Raw genomic sequence first — 20,779 nt, forward strand, 5'->3', positions numbered from 1 at the left:
ACAGCAATGCAATGCAAATAGGTATAAATCGTTTGCTAAGATACCCTGCTAGATGGTATAGGAAGTAGTCACCGAAATTATAGTCATTTCAAGAAAGCATGTGAAAGAAGAGGATCCATAGGAAGTTACTTTAGAATTATATACTTTGACTTCCTAATAAGCTAAGTCCATGGGAAGAGAAAGAGCTAGAACTTAATTTAGCTTATTAGGCAGGGAAATGTTACTCTAAAAACAAATTGGCCTATCAAAGTACCTTTTTCTTATACTATTGTAGAGAAGTTTTATTCTTCAAGAGCAACAGGTAATAAACATGTTTTGTGAAATATTTTTCTTACGTGAAAATTTCAATTATAGTTATTTTTTTTCCATAAGACATGAGCATCATTAAATACAATTATTTGGAAAGCTAAAAAGGAAAGCAACATGAAATTTACAAGTATGTAGTTCTGGGGTTATCCCTGGGAAAGCAAAAATTAAAAATTTTAAATCTGAGAAAGGAGGAACTGCAAACATAAAATCAATGGCTGTGAAAATAAATAATGGAAATGAGAAATTCAGGGCTATTTCATTTGGTAGATTTTTCTGCTATAAAATAAGAAATTTAAAAACAAACTAGTGCAGGGGCACCTGGGTGGCTCAGTCGGTTAAGTGTCCAACTTACGCTCAGGTCATGATCTCACTGTTCATGGGTTCGAGCCTCGAGTCAGGCTCTGTGCTGACAGCTCAGAGCCTGGAGCCTACTTTGTATTCTGTGTCTACTCCCCCCCCCCCCCCCCCCCGGTCCCTGTTCACGCTCTCTCTCTCTCTCTCAAAAGTGAATAAACTTAAAATGATTTTTTTTAAAAAACAAACTAGTGCAATCATTGCTTATACGTGCCATGGTGGATTTTTCCAATTTGTCTTATTTATTTAAGTATTTAAATATGTAGGGGCACCTGGGTGGCTCAGTCGGTTAAGCCTCTGACTCTGGATTTTGGCTCAGGTCATGATCTCATGGTTTGTGGGTTCACCACATCGGGCTCTGAGCTGTGCAGCCTGCTTGGGATTCTGTCTTCCTCTCTCTCTGCCTCTTCCCCACTCACTATCTATCTCTCAAAATAAATAAAAGTAAACTTTAAATATGTGAATATGCAATAAATAGATATTAAACATGTAAATATGTAATAAAAGGATATTAAAATGATAAACTGAGGACAGAAAAAAAATCAATAAAAGCAGAGTACATTTTAAAGACATTATCTGATGTCTTAGAATGTGTATCTTACATTCAGTTTCAGTAAGCTATTCCCTACTCTACCATTTGTAGCCACAAAGAACCAAACATCTAGTTATTCCCCAAATTTGGTATTTTTTAATTTTTTTTTTTTTGTTTTCAATTTTTATATATATAGAGAGAGAGCTTAAGCAGGGGAGGGGCAGAGAGAGAGAGAGAGAGAGAGAGAGAGAGAGAGAAGTGTGGATCCCAACCCTGGGATCATGACCTGAGCCAAAATCAAGAGTCTCACACTCAACCATCTGAGCCACCCAGGTGATCCTGGAACAGATTTTAATTCAGTCTCGCTGCTAGATAGTGCTAACTCTTCTCTAACTTAAAAAAAAAAACAAAAAAAAAAAACAACAGGGGCACCTGAGTGGCTCAGTCGGTTGAGCATCTGACTTTGGCTCAGGTCATGATCTCACAGTTGGTGGGTTTGAGCCCCTTGTTGGGTTCTGTGCTGATAGCTTAGAGCCTGGAGCCTGCTTTGGATTCTGTGTCTCCCTCTTTCTGCCCCTCCCCCACTCACACTCTGTCTCTTAAAAATGAATAAATGTTAAAAAAAATAAAAAAACAACTCTTGTTTAATTTTCTATAATTGTTATATACAATTGGCAGTGGGATTTCTTTGAACAAAAGACCCTCTACTAATTCATTTCCATCGTATTTCAATAATAAAAACATGTACCATCTATTTAAAACAGATTGGCCTTAAAAATAGGTTGGTTAAGCACAGAAGGTATAATTATGCATCTTTGGGCCACAATCTTTGGATCACTCTGGGATTCCATTTTGTATATGACATGGGCAGAAGTTAGGAGCTTTTGCAATAAAATATTTATTAAGCTCCTTCTATGAGGAAGGCATTTTCTAGGCACCATATAAGATACACAGGTAAGAACATGGGCACTGACCTCGGGAGGCACAAAGTCTTAAAGGCAAAAAAAGCATAAAGCAGAGAGATAGATACCTACAAAAGTAATAATTTCATAAGGTAGAAGGCAGTAAATATCATTCCAAAAGTTTCAGATGTACCATTATGAGAATTTAGAGGGATGCATCAAAAGTTAGATGTTTGTTACATCATTTTAAAAACACTTTAAAAATAAAATTATTATAAGAAGTCTATTTTTTGCACCTGTGGGTGAGTCAGAGTACAGCCTTTTCTTCCCCCCCAGTAGTTTACTCAGGTGTAAAATTATTTCTTTTTGCTTGGCATGAGCGGTGATTACATACACAGAAATACTGATGAGCTGTGTATGGACATTCATCTCATATTTTTCCTAAGATATGCCCTGGTTGGGAGATGGGCCGAGGAGGACAGATTTAGCTGTGTTCCCTGGTGAGCATTCTCCTGGTTGTACTGTATTTCCACGGTATTGTTTCTATGCTATTTTAAATATATGGAATAGATAAATAACTGGAGAATCTGGGCAGAGTGAAAAAGGCTTGCTTACTTTGGCTGCCCCAGAACGAATTCTGGTTTGCCCCAGATTCTGAAAGGGGAATTAGGATAAACGAGAAAGGGAAGAGATATAGGAGAATAATACTTTGATTTAAATTGGGTCGGCTTCTCTTTTAGGGAGGAAATAAATAGAGAATAAAACGTAGTAATGTATTTTCTAGGAGTGGTACACTGGCAAAACCCTATTCCTTTCTTTAGCAACACTTTGATTTACTAAAATAGATGATATACATATAGATGATATTTATTGATTTCGTAAATGTAATACCTTTGGGCTCGACATGCTGTTTGATTAATTTTTTCTTATATAACATATGCATTTGTTATATGCATTAGAAGTTAGCTTACTACGACCTGATTGAAAAACAACCACTCTTTCCCCTTTGGTTTATCACTCAGCTACTGAAAACCTGTACAGCAATTGAATATAATTTGTCAGAGTGGTAAGGAAATTGTCATGCCATTTTCACATTCCAATCATCTGTTCATCTGTTTCTCAGAAGAACAAATACAAAATGCTTTTGATTTAACTTAATATATTTTTTTTAAAAGTCCCAAATCTCTTGAACCGTTTGTCTTCCGGGCTCAGAGGCATTTGTTTGTTAAATATTCAATCACGCCCCAGTGCTGGGAACATCAATAGAGTTTGCCTGATTAACTGTAGCACAGCATATGTACGCTGAAGATGAGAATGATTTCCCCAAGGACCCAGAACTTCCTCTGCTGAACTATGTTTCTTAAAAGGACATGCAGATGGGCATTTGGACAATAATTTCTGGACGCACAGAATGGATTGTTATTGCTGAGCTGTAATTTTAAAAAGATAATTTTAATGACTCTTGAGGGCCACCTACTTGGAGCAGATGGGACCCAGGCTCTTTGTATCAAAACTTTAATGTTGAGTGAGTCAGGATGGAACTCTGTTTTAGCCTTTGTGAAAGTGGATGATCATATTTATTTATATTTCAATTGATTTTTTAATTCAGCCCACAGTGAAAAAACGTCTTCTATAACATTTTTAAAAGTTCTATAAAAAAACATGTCTGCAATATTCCAAACACATCTTTGATGGCAGTTCTGAATTTGTAATTGAGGTGGAGTCAGCAGGAGTTTTTACTTTTGTCCAATGTTTTAGTGACTAAGTGTATGAACTGACAGCATCTTTTAGTTGGGACATTAGCGCTAGCAGCCAATAGAGATGATATAGGTATATATTTCCATTGTCACCTAAAGAGCACAATTATTTACATAGATACAGTTAAAGACATGAGTCATAACAGAGTGAGGAAAATAATTTCTTCTTGGGGCACCTGGCTGGCTGAGTGGGAGGAGCATGTGACTCTTGGTCTCAGGGTCATGAGTTTGAGCCACACGTTGCATGCAGAGATTATTTAAAACTAAAATCTTGGGGCACCTGGATGGCTCAGTCAGTTAAGTGTCCAACTCTTGATTTCTGCGCAGGTCAAGTTCCCATAGTTCGTGGGATGGAGCCCCATGTCAGGCTTTGCTCTGACAGCATGGAGCCTCCTTGGGATTCTCTCTCTCCTCTATCTCTGCTGCTACCTCTCTCTCTCTCTCTCTCTCTCTCTCTCTCTCTCAAAATAAATAAATAAATAAAGATTTTAAAAAATTTTAAGGGGCACCTGGGTGGCTCAATTGGTTGAGTGTCCCACTCTTGGGTTTTGGCTTAGGTTGTGATCCCAAGGCTGTGGAATTGAGACCCTCATTAGGCTCCATGCTGAGTGTGGAGCCTGCCTGCGATCCTCTCTCTCTCTCTGTCCCCTCCCCCTTGCTCTTTCTCTCCTCTGCCCCTCATCCCCACTCGTGCTCTCTCTCTCTCTCCCAAATAAAAATAAATAAAATCTTAAAAAAAGATTATTATCTTCTTTGATAATAAGATTGGCCACTCAAATGTATCTTAAAGGTCTTCACTAACAACCATCCCCAAGAAGTATTTTTACTTCAACCTCTTGAATTTTACAGAAAACTATTAAAGTAATACAGTTCTCTCTGGGTGGCAAAGATAACTGATAGTGGTAACTTATAATGCATTTTACTAACTAGTTTATAAGGAAGTAAAACGAAAAGAAGATGTAAGTGTTTCTAACAGGTAATTAATCTGCAACATGCTTGATATTAAAAGGGGTTGGGCAAATTATTTTTGTAAATATCTTTACCTATAGCCAATGATGCTTCACAGACAAATCATAGCAGAAGTTAGAAGGACTCTACGGGATGGGCAAACACCATCATGTGAATATTTGGGGAAAATGATGAGACTCCTTTAATTGTTTAAGACAGAAACATATTTTTCTATAAGTTAAGACTTCATGCTCTTTTAGCTGATAACAATTTAAAGATTTCTTGTGGAAACTCTATCCACAATCAAATATTTACCTGCAAGATGTTTATCTTTTAGCAAAAGTGGCATAATGATATTCTAAGCGGACGAGAGTTTTATAATGTTTTTACTTGCCTACAAAAATGAAGAACCAAGTCACAAGAACCAAGGGGCCTGTGACTTCTGCAGAGAAGAAGAGAGCTTCAAAAGATAATAATAAAGACATATAGGGGCTCCTGGGTGGCTCAGTCAGGTAAGCGTCTGACTTCAGCTCAGGTCATGATTTCTCTGTTCATGAGTTTGAGCCCTGCATTGGGCTCTGTGCTGACAGCTCAGAGCTTGGAGCCTGCTTTGGATTCTGTGTCTCCCTCTCTCTCTCTGGCCCCCACCACCCCCTGCTTGTGCTCTGTCTCTCTGTCTCTCAGTCTCTCAAAGGTGAATAAATGTTAAAAAAAATTCTAAAGATAATAGTAAAGACATATAGATGTGAACAGCCTTAAAAAGTTTCTCATGCAAATTAACTATTAAATTTGCCTGGTAGGTTTACAGAATATGTTATGTTGTAATTCATAATATACAGGAATAAAAATGCAAGGCCATATATTCAAAATAGAGGCCTTCCATTTTTTCCCAACACATACATTGACATTTAAAAGTTTTTAAAGGCTACACAGAAATATAAGCAGCCTCAAATGGAGTAAATATTCTTTCTATTTTGTGTATGTGTGTGTGTGAGAAAGTAATTTTCTATTATGTGTGTGTGTGAGAAAGTAATTCAAATTCATTAGTTAAGTGCACAGGGGTGAATGTTTTGTAGACGAACTCAGAAATCTAAACTATCAGGAAAAAAATACAGCAAAACAGCTTAACTGCTGAGTGTTAACAAAAAAGTACCTTGAAAGCAAAAATAATGGGAAAGCTGAGAGGGAGGACTAAAAGGGTCCTTTTACACCGTTGTTGGTGAATTTGTCCTCTGCAGCCCTCTACGGAGTTAGATGGGGAGAAGATCTGGAAGCTTCTGCTAATTTGAATTCTCTAAGTAGTCAGTCTACATAATTCATGTCCAACTATGGATAATTTTTTGGCTTAATGTTCCAATTTGGATTGTGATACAGGACAAATTACCTGGCCTTGCAAGTATCTACTTTAGTGTGTGATACACAGCCAGAGTTTTGGGGAAAAAAATGATGGTATTTCCAAATGAAAAATTAAGTTAGGGGAGTAATAAAATATTAATATAAAGCTAACTATCTCAAGTTGTAAACCAGGCGTATACTCAAAGCCACGTTGGGAATAATGGCATAAAATACAATGTAGAGATGATAACAGTAACACGCTTTTTTTCCTTTCAGATGCTGCAATAGTGTGTAAGGAGCTTTCAAGGATAATTCACTTTACATGGTAGTCTTGATTTTATAGCTATATATTTCCATAGTGTGCTTTTCAAATAAGAAGTACAAACTCAAAATTAATTGAGTATCAGGAATATTAGTATACATGGCTGCCTAGGGAATAAAATATATAGTACAGCAAAGACAAGAGCATATGCAAAAAAAGAAAACTTATAATTTTGAGGCTCTCACACTAATGAAGATCTCAGATGTGAATTAATGAATAGGCACTTAAATTACAAAATCAATATATCACTGAAAGCTCATTTTAATTAGCCTTTACTATTGTATATGTACTTTCCCTCTAGCTATCATAATAACACGATTTGATTTTGCTTAGTTTACATACTACTGAATATACCTAATTTCCCTTTAAAAATACTCAATGGTCTACCATCAAATAAAGTCTTTTAACTACAAGTTACAAACCTAAAGCATAGTAAGTAATGTAATTATACTCATTTTTCCACCGTTATTTATAACATAACATTGTTTTCCTTAAGTATAATTATGTTACTCTAAGGATATAACGTTCTCAAATAATGCAATATAGTAAGGATGCCTAAATTAACCGAACTGATTTTTCTTCAAAGACTATATGTAAATAAACATTTGAAATATATAATCCAATTTCCCATTGACTTACACAATTAATAAATGGGAGAAGTAATCCTACAGAAAAAGAAATGACCAAAAAAGCCCCAAACAAAACAATTTGATAAAGAAGGGATCATCACAAATTCTAGAACTCATTTAAATACAACCCGACATTTTTGTTGGTCATGTTTTCTATTTTAGTTTGTGTCTTGTTCTTGCCTCTAACAACAAACCCTAAAGCCTGTATAATATGACAAGGCTTCTGCTCTTCTCTCTGGCTGCCACTGTTAGCAGGCTCCCACTAAAGGTGGGCCAGGACCAGTGTTAGCAATGAGATGGTCCGAGTATAGGCTCTAGTCGTATGCTACTGGTCATTTTGATGGTCATGGCACAGGGGTGACCAGATAGCTATGCCTCTCAGAGCTTGGGTAATGCATGATACATTTATTTTCGATTTTGTATAGTTGGTAATTAGCATATGTCTGCATAATAAACAATGAAAAATGTAAGGAGTAGCTAATAGCAAAAGAAAGCACATAAAATGATAACAAGTTAAAATATTCAGAACTAGTATTCATTTTCCCATGAAGCTCTATTGCTTCTTGTCAAGACTTTTCCTTCATACAGACAGAAGAGGTAAGTTCCTCATGTCGTGATATTTAAAGGGCAGTTTCCCATAAAACTTCTCTCAAAGTTTTCCAGGGAAGGAACTAATAATTCCCACCTGCCATGAAATTTCCACCATTACAGGAATTCTTTTGGTTTAGGTAAGAAAGATGGTGCTGTGCACATGGGACAAGGATGGGCTATCGTGTTAATGAAATGATATTAATTAACTTATCAGACTAGCCAATTAAGACCGCAGAAGAATTGACAGCTGGGATGGAGGAGATACTAGATGCTGAAGGCAAATCTCTATTTTATAATTTTTATACCTTAACGTTATTCAGGGTGAAAGGGACAAAGACGTCCTGAGCACAATTTGATACGCTGGCATCAAATATACTATTTATGCAAAAAGGGATTTATAGTAGGTTTGTTTGGTAGGACTAATAGTTTCACCACACTCAGAAGCACATATTATAGAAAAAGGATTCCCCCATGCACTTTGCTATGGAAACTCATTAAAAGTTGCAAAACACCATAATTACTGCCTGAATACTCTCATCACATTCTCAACTGGCTCTGAAGGTAGGAGCTCTGTACCTAACCTGCATGCTACTGTCCGAATGGGGATCCTTGAGTTATAACTTGAAAAAAAATTTTTTTTGTAAGCATACACAAAAATTTTTTCTAATTATAATTATATAAGCATTAAATTAAATATAATCTAATATATTTATATTTATAAATATATTTATTATATAATTTATTAGATATAATAATTATTATGTAACTTTAATATAGAAATGATTTGTATAATTTCTCTAAACCATAACTTGACTGTAATCTGCTTTTAAGATAATTATTTTTCACAGAAAATATGAATGCCTATCAGAGCACAAAACTAAAGGAATTTCACAAATAAATTCATTTTATATGGGGAAAAAGAGTTACTGGATTAAGTTTTAAGCAAATGTTTCAGAACTACTTTCCATTTGGTTTATAACGAGTTTTTTTTTTAAACTTTATGTGAATTTACCAATTTGTAAGATATGTTTGTATTCTAAATAACCGCAAACAGAAAACCCTGGGTAAGGCAAGTCCCAGCACTAATCCATGATTCATTATCTAGACTTTAATTGGCACAACTCTTGAAATTCTGGGACCATATGGAAAATAATGAGTCCTAATAGGTCTAAGGTGGAGAGATGGCAGGGGAGTAAGGAAGCCAGAAAACTGTCAATTCGGAATGCTTGGCCACTGCAGCACGATTCCCCCAGAGAGCCAGAACAACGTGTTCTCAATGTCTTACTGGTCTCGCCATCGTACAACTAAACTGCGTGTTACTTCTCATTCTGTGAGGCAAAAATTAAAGCGAAAAAACAAAAACAACCCCAAAACTGGTTTCCAGAATTAAAAATGAAATTGGCTGACTGCTAATAAAAAAGGCAGCAATTTAGAGTTACCATAACAACCTGAGGCAACTGTTGACTGACACTGCAATCTGCTGCATTTTTATAAATAGCAGTTGATTTCTCCTCTTTCATTTCAACTGGTTTTAGCGCTCATTGGAGCTAATGCAACAACTGCGTTTTAAAACGACTGCACTTATCAAGCAGTGTTACCTCTTCGCTGCTGTCACCGCCATAAAAATCATCCTCCGATTCAGTGTCTCTCCTTGTCACACTGGTATCCTCTTTTAGATCCAAAATAAATGGGCACCCCTCTGGGGACAGAGTTTGAGTTTTTCCATGAGGTGCTGATCGCGGTCTTGATGAAAAAGTGAAAATGTCCTTTGGAACAGCCTGGGTTTCCTCTGCCAGTTGGTCACGTTCACTTTCCTTGCTGGCTTCTAGCCACAGGTGTGAAGTGTGGCGGGAGTCATCATCCAGAAGGAGAGACTGTCTGCTGGACGCCAAATGGGAAATGTGATCATTTTCGGGAAATATCCACTCATCTGACATTTGAAAAAGATGACAAAAATTAGAGGAGTGTTCCAGAAGTGTTATATTAGGCAGGTGGTTAGTTCAAAATTTCTTGTGTTGAAACAGAGATTTATTAAATAATGCAGAAGTCAAGGAATGCAATCTATCCACATCCTGTAACCTGCTAAACATTTAACCCCATAGATCAGAGCCTACAGCTATGGGCAACTCATTTGCACTTTCTCTCCATCTGAGTTGAAGTACTGGCCGGGAAATTTATAAGTCTGAAATAATTATCACCTGTCTTGCAGCAAGCTCTTTATAGCACAGCCTCATCAATTTGATATTCCGGGGGGAGGAAATCTTCCAAATTTAAAAGCGTTTGAGTAACTAATATCTTCTTTTACCTGTAGGAGGGCAGGGCATTTAACAAGTTTCTTTAAATAAAATATCTGGGCATTGTTCAGATTACAAATCATGGAGGAGAGGAAACCATGACGAGGTTAACAGGCTTTTCTTTTCCCTTTCACTGACTGAAGCGGGGGCAATTCATAGGCTAAACTGAGTAGACTTTTCTTTTTTTTTTTAAATTTTTTTTCAACGTTTTTTATTTATTTTTGGGACAGAGAGAGACAGAGCATGAACGGGGGAGGGGCAGAGAGAGAGGGAGACACAGAATCGGAAACAGGCTCCAGGCTCTGAGCCATCAGCCCAGAGCCCGACGTGGGGCTCGAACCCACGGACCACGAGATCGTGACCTGGCTGAAGTCGGATGCTTAACCGACTGCGCCACCCAGGCGCCCCCTGAGTAGACTTTTCAAGTAATAGTAAATCCACAGAAATACTTGTTAATGTGACTGGTGATTTCTGCTGGTGAAAAAGTTCTTTATGTTTAACTATAGGAGGGAATGTTTTCATACAAAAATCTTTTTGCACAACATTGTTTTTGTTAAAAATACTGAATACTACACCACTGAGATACATTTATATCAAAACTTTAAAAAATCTTTTAAAAAGTAGAGTTGATGTACAATGTCACAGTAGTTTCAGGTGTATAACATAGTTTAATCTTTTATGTAACACTGAGGTAGATTTTTATAGCTATGATCCAGGCAAATTGGAACAAATATTTACAATGAATGTTATTAAAAGCATGCTTATTTTCTTTAGAATGATGGCAGGAAAAAGTCACATTTTCTCAACTTAGTCTATTTTCCTTAAAACTTACTTTTTTCCCTCCTACATTATGTCAATGGTGAAAATCTTACAAAAATCTGCGTTCAGCAGAACCAAAATGTGGACATGGTCATTTTATCCTGACTCTGGAATCTGGCTACATTTATCTTCACAAGGAAAGTAACCAAGATTTGCTGACTTGAAACTCTAAAGCCTACATCAGGAAACCAACAAAGAAAAGACCTTTAATAAAAGTAACATTAATGGCACAAATGAAATTGTATTCAGCATAATGTATTCGCTGGTTGCATAACTTAGCACTATCATTATATAACATAACTTGCCTGTAGAAAGAGTAACAAATGTACATTTCTTAGGGAACACCTACAAGGGACAAGGCTTTCACATTTTCTGTAGGTAAATGGCCAACAGCAGGCTGAATCTATGTCATCAGACCACATTCACAGGGGATGTGGAGACTCCTGGGTCAGTGTGCCGTGAGCAGGTGAAATAAACAGATTCACTGGGCTGTCCTTTTTGGGACAGCAAAGTCTTTCGCGTGGTGCTGAGAACATAGCACATGCTTTGTAAACTCTGTAGATGCTTTATTAATAAGTAAATGTTGAAAAAGATAAAAAAAAACCCCAATGTGTTGCATGACATACATGGATCCGTAAAGAAAATTGGAGGAAAAGATACTGGGAATCTTCATTATGCAATTAAACAATGTGCATGACCTATTGCCAAACATATTATTAACTGTCAAAAAGTCAAAGTCAAAGGAGTGTTTTTACACCAAACGGACTCTAATTATCTCACCGCCACATGCTTTTTTGGAATTTGTAGTTTTACCTCAAAGTATTTCCATATCAATTGTAATGAATAATTTGGTGTGTTTTCTTAGGAAAATATGTAAATTACTGTGTAATCACAATATTGCAGCAAACAAGATAAATGCAAGAATGATCACCTAAACATCTAATTAGTTTTTCTACACAGTCAGATTTATGCTAGAGACACTAATTGCGCCTAACATTTTAATGAAGGTTTCAACATTGCATAAATAAGACTGACAAACTACAAACAATTTTCATTTATTTTCCCTTTTCCCTCGCTCAGAACAATTCGCCTTTGTAAAAGTACCACACACCTGCTAGGCAAGATATGTTGATGGGCTCAATGTGCTAGACTCCAACCATCTCCATTATAAAGAGGATGGGGGACTTGTAACAATAGGTAATCTTTGGGGATGGTGATGATGTCAGGTGAAAACTTTGGAGTTTCAAACTTTCCTTCTGATGCATTGAAACTTGAACATAAAAATACCCTTTCATCCCTCAAAGTCTGACATGCAAGTGGGGTTAAAAGGAGATTTATGAAAAATGATAGATTTTTAGCAAGCGACTGAATCACAACTTTTCAAAATGACTGGGTTTGAAATGTTCGACATACTTAGATTTTATTCATCATTAATGATTCTGGGGTGCCATAAAGATGCCAACCTGCTTGATCAGGAGACTGTGGTGCTGGAGAGCTTGGGCTCATCTCTGCTTTCTGTTGGGACACACTGTTGAGGGGGGTTGTCGCTTTATCTTCATTCCTGTTATTTCCTGAAGAACAGTCTTTATTGGAATAAATATTTTCCACTATGTTATTTTTGATTTTTTAAAAAAGTTATTTTCAAAGAACACTATTAACATGGGGTACTTTTCTACATGACTATTGAAAAGCACATCAGAGGTGACAATACAGATTATATGCAGTTTTTTTTTCTTTTCCACTAGAATGTTTAAAGATGAACTCAGCTGCATTTTTGTAGCGGTTCATCTTTAAACTCCTTGATATTTGCATGGGGGACATTTTAGATTTAAGTTTTACAATATGCAATAAAAGGAATTCCAAAACCCGTATCATTTTTAAAGGGTCCTATATTTTCCCCTTTGGTTCCACATAAAATGGAGTGTGTTCACTTTAAATTACAACTCTTGCTGAAACAGACTCTTTTAAACCAAGCTCTTTCCTTCAGCATCTTAAGAAAATGGACACAATTAATTTTTCTATCATTTTCTAAAAATAACACAAATCCTAACAAGTTGAATTTCAGCATACCCAAGAACCCTACATTTTTGAGAAATTATGGTAGCAGATGAGTACAAGACATACTCTGGGCTTGACTCAGGGTAACTACTGCATGTGCAGACAAATCTATCCTTGCATTACCTCAAATCCAGTATTCAAAGGGATAACTATAATAGCCACCTAAATTTATCTAATGCTTTACTGGTTGCAAACAGTTGAAATTTTAACCTACATTATATCAGATGGCATAGAGTCAAAAGGGAGAGACAGTAAATGTAAAAAAAGATGAATATGCATATCTGAAAAGGGCTCAATTTAAAAAGAAGAGATATAAATGAAACATGAAAAATTACGAGTTAAGTTCAATTTTAGGAAAGTCTGCAGGAAGAAACCTCCCCTATCAAATTTGGGCCGTTTCTAAAAAACAGTAATTTAAGCTTATTCAGCCTTTGAGAGTAGAAAGTAGGAAGTCCTTTATTTCTGCGGTACTGTCTATTTAATCCAGCAAATCTCCGTTAGGGCTCTAGAGCAATTCTTTTGCAGAAAATTTGATTTCCATAATCCCTGTAGAAAAGATATTTATATTTTAAATGAATTGGTTCGTAATCCTTTGAAATTTACAACCTGCAGAGAGAGATTCCATTGTTCTGAATAATATACAGATATAAGATAGTATTGAATTAGGGTCGTACCTCGGTGTGCCTCTGTCCTTTCTCTGTTGGTGCTTTTTAATCGTAATCTTCTCCTGTTATTATTCTTATCTGCTGATGGTTCTTGAGGGGGATGTGGGTGCATAACATGCAGATCAGCTGGTATGTTTTCATATCAAAGAACAAAAAGCCAGAACAGAAAGTAGTATATGGTTTGAAATAACTCAGTAAATATAATTAGAGCCATAATGAGAATGTTCCCGTATCATTTTGACATCATGCAAAGCTATATCAAAAGCATAACTTATTCCTTCATGGAAAATAGGTATTTATTCCTACTCCAATATTAGGATCATATGAGGCTTTCAAAATTACTAACACATTTTATTCTTGTAACATAACCTTACAGAGAGCTACAGGTAATTTGGTTAATGTTAATCACACAACACGCTATATTAAAAAACATAAAAAATGGAACTGATAGCTAATACAGAAAAATAATTTCTTCCTTTAAAAGAAGAGGTAGATAAATTTCTAAAGAACCATGGAGAACTGAGATTAAACCTGAAAAAGAATTCTTAAGTGTAATTTAATTATGTAATAGTAATAATAATAATACTCATAGTAGCACTTAATAATAACTGAATGTTTAATTTCTTGGCACAATATGGTATATTTGACTGATTTTTCTTCTTGAATCCTCACAAAGACCATGTGAGGCAGTCATTACTACTATAGTGCCAGCAGTAATTTTATCCCCATTTTATAGATGAGGAAACTGAGGCCCACAAGGTTTGGGAAATTTGATTAAGGTCTCACAAATGGTGGTAGAGTTGGGACTAAATATCTGTGTTATTCATTTCTTTATCTCAGTTTTGTATTGCATGGGAAATATAGTCTGTAATAATGATCATTAATCTCTAAAGCAAATAAAATGAACACAAGTGCCCCCCTTTTCAACTCTCACAAAAGTCAGACATGCAAGAATGGAAAAACTAACAGTGAGTGGTAAGCCTTTGGTGCTGGTCTCAATCCTTTCCAATGATTACAAATTTCAAATCACTTTGCCTCTCTGTTAGCCATGAATCTTCAATCTATAAAATGGGACAAAAATCTCCTCTTCACCAACAGGGTTTTTGTATAGCAACAAGAGAAAATAAAAAGCACTTTATAAATGGAAGAGATTAGTTAAAATATATAATTAAGAAAACTTAAAATGCAGGTGGAGTTCTCAAAATATAGTGACAGTAGAATGCTATATTATTTCCTTGCCAATCATCATAAAATAAAAACACAGGGTACTGTGGCAATTTGAAATAGTGGAATAAAGAGAATAATAGGTTCTAGATGATAATATATGTATAAATTTGAACATACTTCAATATCTGCCATCTTTTTCATTTTTATTTATTTAATTATTTTTTTCATATTTTTCATTTTTAAATGATAATTCTCTGGATGTAAGATCTAGTCAAGAATATAACTTCGAATTTATCTTCACAAGAACATTTCTAACTGTTTTCCCCTAGCTATCAAAACTTATGCATGGTGGCTCAGTAAGTTAAGCGTCTGACTTCAGCTCAGGTCATGATCTCATGGCTTGTGAGTTCGAGCCTCGCATTGGGCTCTGTGCTGACAGCTCAGAGCCTGGAGCCTGCTTTGGATTCTGTGTCTCCCTTTCTCTCTGCTCCTCCTCAGCCTGCTCTCTCTCTCTCTCTCTCTCTCTCAGAAATAAATACACATAAAAAAAATTAAAAACAAACTTATGCACGATTCTTACCATGAATAGGTACGGTCTGCTTTATTTGGCAAATATTTTCTTTATGTCTTTGCTCCTCCGACGCAGGTATCAGTGAGGCTGACATTTCTGCACTGCTAACACAGTTCTCTGCCATAGACTGTTGGCATGATCGGTTATTTCTGGACCCAATGGATCTTATTGTCTATAAGGAAAAGGAATTATCTGCACATTTTTAAATATGGGAATTGCATTTATTTCCTGTAGAATATACACAGATTAATAATATTTGGGCAACTAAAATGTGAGGAAAAAAAACTAGAGGAAATGAATAGATTAGAAAGTTGGTGGAGAAGAAAATTATAGTAGAAAATTGGAAAGGAATGGAAGGAGAAATATAACATGAGATAAAACAGAAGTCAAGCGAGTCTTCTAGACACAAGTTAAAATGTGCTTATTTGATACATTCCATCTTTAGTAGGTAGGCGGTGAGTTGAAAATTTCTGTGTATGTCTGAAATTCGGAGGAAATTAAAAATAAAAATACAACATTTGAGAATCTGGTTGTTGTAAGGTGTCTGGTGATGATCCAATTCCTTTTTGAAGGAGAGACCATAAAATGTGCTCACATATATTTGTCTTTAAGTTTTGTGAACACAGTTAATGAAAAGAATATTCAGAAATGTTAATTGTGTTGATATGGCAAAAATAAGACAGTTTTGAGGTTTTTTTTAAAAATCCAGAATTTGTTCCAAATTTATTCAAGCCTTCTGCTTTTGGCATGTAGTCTCTCTTCTTCTTCCCCAACCCCCAATCCCTGCACTGGGGAAAAAACCCTTCCCTTCCCATGCCTCTCACGCTTAGATGAGCTCTTCAAATCTTGCTCCTACCTCACTGGATATCCTCATGTTATTTCTTCTGCCAGAGAGTGGAGGTGGTCCAAGTACTCTGGATCCAAAGGCGATATGACAAACATCATGATTTTTACTGGTACGCACACTGCCTGTTCCCTTGTTAATGAACTGATCTGTTTTGTTTAAGGAAGGCAATAATAGTCCATTAGTGGATATAATGACTAGTACCATGCTGCAATGTTTCTGAAAATACAATCCAGGTGTCACATGATCCAAATTCCACTACAGGGCACTTATAAAAAATGCAGATGCTGAAGGCTAACATCAGATCTACCAGATCTGTAGAATTAGCATCTTAGGGAGGGGAGGCAGAAATCTATAATTTTAACAAGCTCTCCCAAATAGTTCTTATGCTCACAGTCATTTGAGAACCACTGCCACAAATATTTTGCCTCAAAAAAAGAGAGGAGGAGGGAGAGAAAAGAAAGAACAGTTACTAAAAAATACATCCTAGTAAGGAAGTAGTTTAAATAAAACTAAGTCAAGTGAACAGATATTTGATTGAGCACTCTCTTGAGCACATACTAGAGGTTATCAGGGACACAAAATAGATAAGATATACTGCTTGCCCTCGAGGAGTCTGGAGGGAGGTGATAGTACAACAGGTAACCGTAACATAAAGCAGACCAGTGGGAATGAAGAATAAGTGACCTCTTATACCTCAAATAATTAAAATTAGAATTACCCTACAATCCAGTAATCACACTACTGGGTATTTACCCCCCCAAATACCAATACATTAATTCAAAGGATACCTGTACCCCTATGTTTATTGCAGCATTATTTACAATAGCCAAACTATGGAACTATGGAAGCAGCCCAAGTGTCCACTGATAGATGAATGGATAAAGAAGATGTGAATTATACACACACACACACACACACACACACACACACACACACACATATATACACTAAGTTACTAAATATTATTTAGTGTTAAAAAAGAATGAAATCTTGCCCTTTGCAACGACATAGATGGAGCTACAGAGTATTATACTAAACAAAATAAGCCAATTAGAGAAAGACACATACCATATGATTGCACTCATATGTGGAATTTAAGAAACAAAACAAATAAGAAAAGGGGTCAGTAAAAAAGAGAGGGACAACCAAGAAACAGATTATTAATGACAGAGAACAAACTGATGATTACCAGAGGGGAGGTGGGTGGGGGAAGGGTGAAATAGGGGATGGGGATTAAGGAGTGCACTTCTCACGATTAAAAAAAAAGAAAAAGAGTAAGTGACTTCTTGAGTGGACCTTGAATGACATAAGATTTCAAGAATGAAAGATGTGGGGTGCCCTAGACAGAAAAAAGTGTCTGAATAAAGACAAGGAAGAGTGAACTGGTAGGGTATCCTTGGGGAATGAAATTACCAGTTTAGCTGGAAGGATGAGTTTGGGTCACAATGAACAGAGCCTTAAAATGCTAAGAGCCAATTTTAAATTTGGTTAGGCAACAGGGTATCATTGAAAGTTTTGTGGGAGAAAGAGAACAAATTGGTTTCACCTCCAGGATAGGGCAGATGTGATTACCAAACCTTGCTGTCTTTCCCTTCTTCTGGGCATACAGCTACATTACATTTTGAGCCTTTTCTGCAGTTATATGGGTCATGTGACTGAGTTCTGGTTAATGAGACCGTAAGAAGTGAAATGTGAGAAGTGTAAACTAATTCCTGGCCTCTAAAACCCCCTGCATAATCCCCAGTAATCTCTCTGCCCTCATCTCTTGACAAGATGAAGAAGATCCAAGGGAGGACTTTAAGGCTCCGAGAAGAATCATTGCATAAAAGGAGGCTTGGTCTCTGAATGACCACATGGAAGGCTGCTGGAGGAACTCCTGACTAGATAAGGCTGTGGGGCTCTTTGTGACGGTAGGTAGGCTTCCCGGACTAAAAGAGCAGGTGAGGGTGATGGTCCTTAAATCAAAAAACTGCCTGCAAGCTAGAAAGTCTACTGCTCTGCTCACTTGCAAGACAGAACCAACTTGAATATTATGATGTCGGTTCCAAGTAAGTCCACGTTTGTCCCACAGTCCTGGATATACATGAGCTATTGGCCACTTCCTGTCTGATCTATTCCTTGAAAAAATTCCTATAGTTAGCTGGGTGGTCTCTTTAGCCTCTGCTGTAGAGCTATGATTTTACATGTGCTAGAGTTAAAAACCACTCCCCTGAGAAGGCATGAGAAAAGGCACAAAAATTAGTGAAAGCATGCCACGCTTGGGAAGCTCCAAGTATTTATTTAGATCTGAGTGGAAGCAACATGTGTGGAAAGATGGGTGTTCTGGGTCTGGTTTTGTGTCTGCAACAGATGAAGCTGAAGGGCTGGGCAAGGGTCAGATTGCTGACATGGTATGAGAGAATGTTTGCTGGACAGAAGACTAAAATGGCTGGCAAAGTGGTGAGCAGCTGTACTGTTTCAGTTTTCTTCAAATTCTTGAAGCCCTGTTTGGTAGAAGAGAGGTTCCATTTGTCCAAAGGGCAAGAACATAACTAATGAGAAGAATTTACTTCAAGGTTTTACTCCAACATAAGGAGCATCTTTCTTTAATTAAGCATGTCTGGTCATGGTGGTGGAGAATTTTCTGTCATTTTGAAGGTGTCCAAGCAGAAGTGTGGGAAGCTATTCTGGCTGTTCTGAGGCAGATTCAGATACCAGATGACTTCCTACTTTCCATTTCTACTTTCCATTTCTAGCCTAGTCCTCTCTTCAGAGCTCTACTCCTTGTCTCCAGTGGCCTTCTTGCTCAATTCCTTTTCCATGTCTCCAAGATGCTTCCAACAGAAAACTTGGTCTAGAGTATGGCACTACAATCCATTGAGTTTGAACAGTTAGGATCTGGGTATCATTCTTGACTCCTCCCTCCACCTTCTCCACAGCCAATCCATGTCCACTTCTCTGTACTGCCTCTGCCAGCACTGCAATCCAGGCGATCATCATCCCTCTCCTGGATGATTGCAAAGCCTCTAAGTGACCTACCATGTCTGTTCTGGCTCCCTGTCCCATGCCCTCTCCAAAATGCGGCCAGAGTGGTCTTATGATGGAGGCACTCCTTTCCCTCAAAACTTTTCAATGGCTTCCCTGCTGCTCTTAGGATTAAGAAGAAAGCCCTTAACAGTAGCTGCAAAAACCTACATGTTCTTGCTTCACTTCATACCTTTCACTCTCATTTTCTGCTCTCTCAAAAGCCTGGCCTCCTCAGCTCTTCCTGCCTACCAGACCATTTGTGCATGCTGTTCCCCATGGCTAGAAGGCTCTTCCAGTACAGGTATTCCCATAACCTTTCCCTCACATAAATTTCCGTCAAAATTGCCCTTTTACATGTGTTTATGGGATTCTCTGATAATATATGCTTCAGTAGATATAAACTCAGTAGCCTACTTCTTCACCCCTGAATTGCTAGTCTGGTGCCTGACATGGAGTTATAGATACTTGCTGAGCAAAATGAATAAATCATTAAATGTAATGAATCAAAGGGATGTTGGATTAAATGACTAAATATTTCTTTTTTTTTTAAATTTATTTTTGAGAGAGAGAGAGAGAGAGAGAGAGAGAGAGAGAGCACAGACAGAGAGGGACAGAAGATCCAAAGCAGGCTCTGCACTGACAGCAGCAAGTCTGATGCAGGGCTTGAACCCATGAACCATGAGATGATGACTTGAGCTGAAGTCAGACGCTCAACCACCCAGGTGCCCCAATGACTAAATATTTTTAACTTTGGCTAGAATTTCAGTTTTCATTTTAAGAAAAATCTGTCTGTGAACTGAGGACGAAGACTGGATAGGACTGGACAACTGCCAGGATATGGGGGATGAGAAGGATCAACAATGACCAACACACATTGATAATTAAATGAGTGGTATGGCTTTCAACAGCAGTAATGCTATGGCACTACAATCAGATGCCTACTCAGATTACATGTGACGTTTTCTAGTGTTAGCAAATAGATTATTGGTTGTATGTACATCTGTGTTTTAAAAGTCATTATAAATATCCATTTGGAGTTAACAAAACCCTGTTAGCCTCTCAGGACCAATAACAGAAAGAAATGACACTCAAATCCCAGGCCAATTGGAAAATTTTGTTATAGAATCTATCATCGTTTTTACCTTTTGTGACCAAGTAGAACAAATCCTGGACTATTGATTTTGTTCTCAAATGTGGATTTTCCCCAGAAAGAGCCACTGAGGGTCCTGAATGTCATGGGAGTTGGCTTGGGCCTACATGGAAATTTTCAGTAATCAGAATAGGAGAATTTTTTTTTTTTTGGAACTTCCAGTCATGGGAACCATTAGGAATGGGCATATTTTTTGCATATCTTTCTGTTCAAACATCTTATGGGGCAATTTCCTTAATGTTTTTTCTTACTCTTTATATATATATATATATATACACACACACACATATATATACATATATATATATATGTATATGTTCCCCCCAATTAATTTAAGCTCCTTTGAATAGAAAGGCCATTTATTTGGTACTGTATGTATCCCCACCTGTGGAGCCCAGTACAGTACATGGTAGACAACGGATAAATCTCACCACAATTATAAATAGCATTCAAGATTAAAAGGAAGATTTTTTTAGGGGAGGGCATATTTAAAAGGTCATACTGATATAGTTCCAGCTTTAAT

At 36.9% G+C, this 20,779-nt stretch overlaps 1 protein-coding gene across 23 annotated transcripts in view; it reads right to left on the reverse strand.

Moving 5' to 3' along the window:
- Positions 1–20,779, reverse strand: part of CFAP20DC (CFAP20 domain containing) — a 246,747-nt gene that overhangs the window by 91,300 nt on the left and 134,668 nt on the right. For 20 of the 23 annotated variants that reach the window (XM_045051767.1, XM_011279970.4, XM_023249889.2 and 17 more), the window contains 5 exons: positions 16,110–16,246; positions 15,263–15,425; positions 13,525–13,641; positions 12,256–12,375; positions 9,278–9,609 (listed from right to left, as the gene is read on the reverse strand). In XM_045051767.1, coding sequence (XP_044907702.1) covers positions 9,278–9,609; positions 12,256–12,375; positions 13,525–13,641; positions 15,263–15,425; positions 16,110–16,246 — 869 coding nt within the window. The remainder of the gene's footprint in view (positions 1–9,277; positions 9,610–12,255; positions 12,376–13,524; positions 13,642–15,262; positions 15,426–16,109; positions 16,247–20,779) is intronic. The other 3 variants (XM_019823545.3, XM_045051765.1, XM_045051768.1) reach the window with 3 other exon arrangements.

The sequence above is a fragment of the Felis catus genome, chromosome A2, assembly GCF_018350175.1.
Source record: "Felis catus isolate Fca126 chromosome A2, F.catus_Fca126_mat1.0, whole genome shotgun sequence".
Taxonomy (NCBI): domain Eukaryota; kingdom Metazoa; phylum Chordata; class Mammalia; order Carnivora; family Felidae; genus Felis; species Felis catus.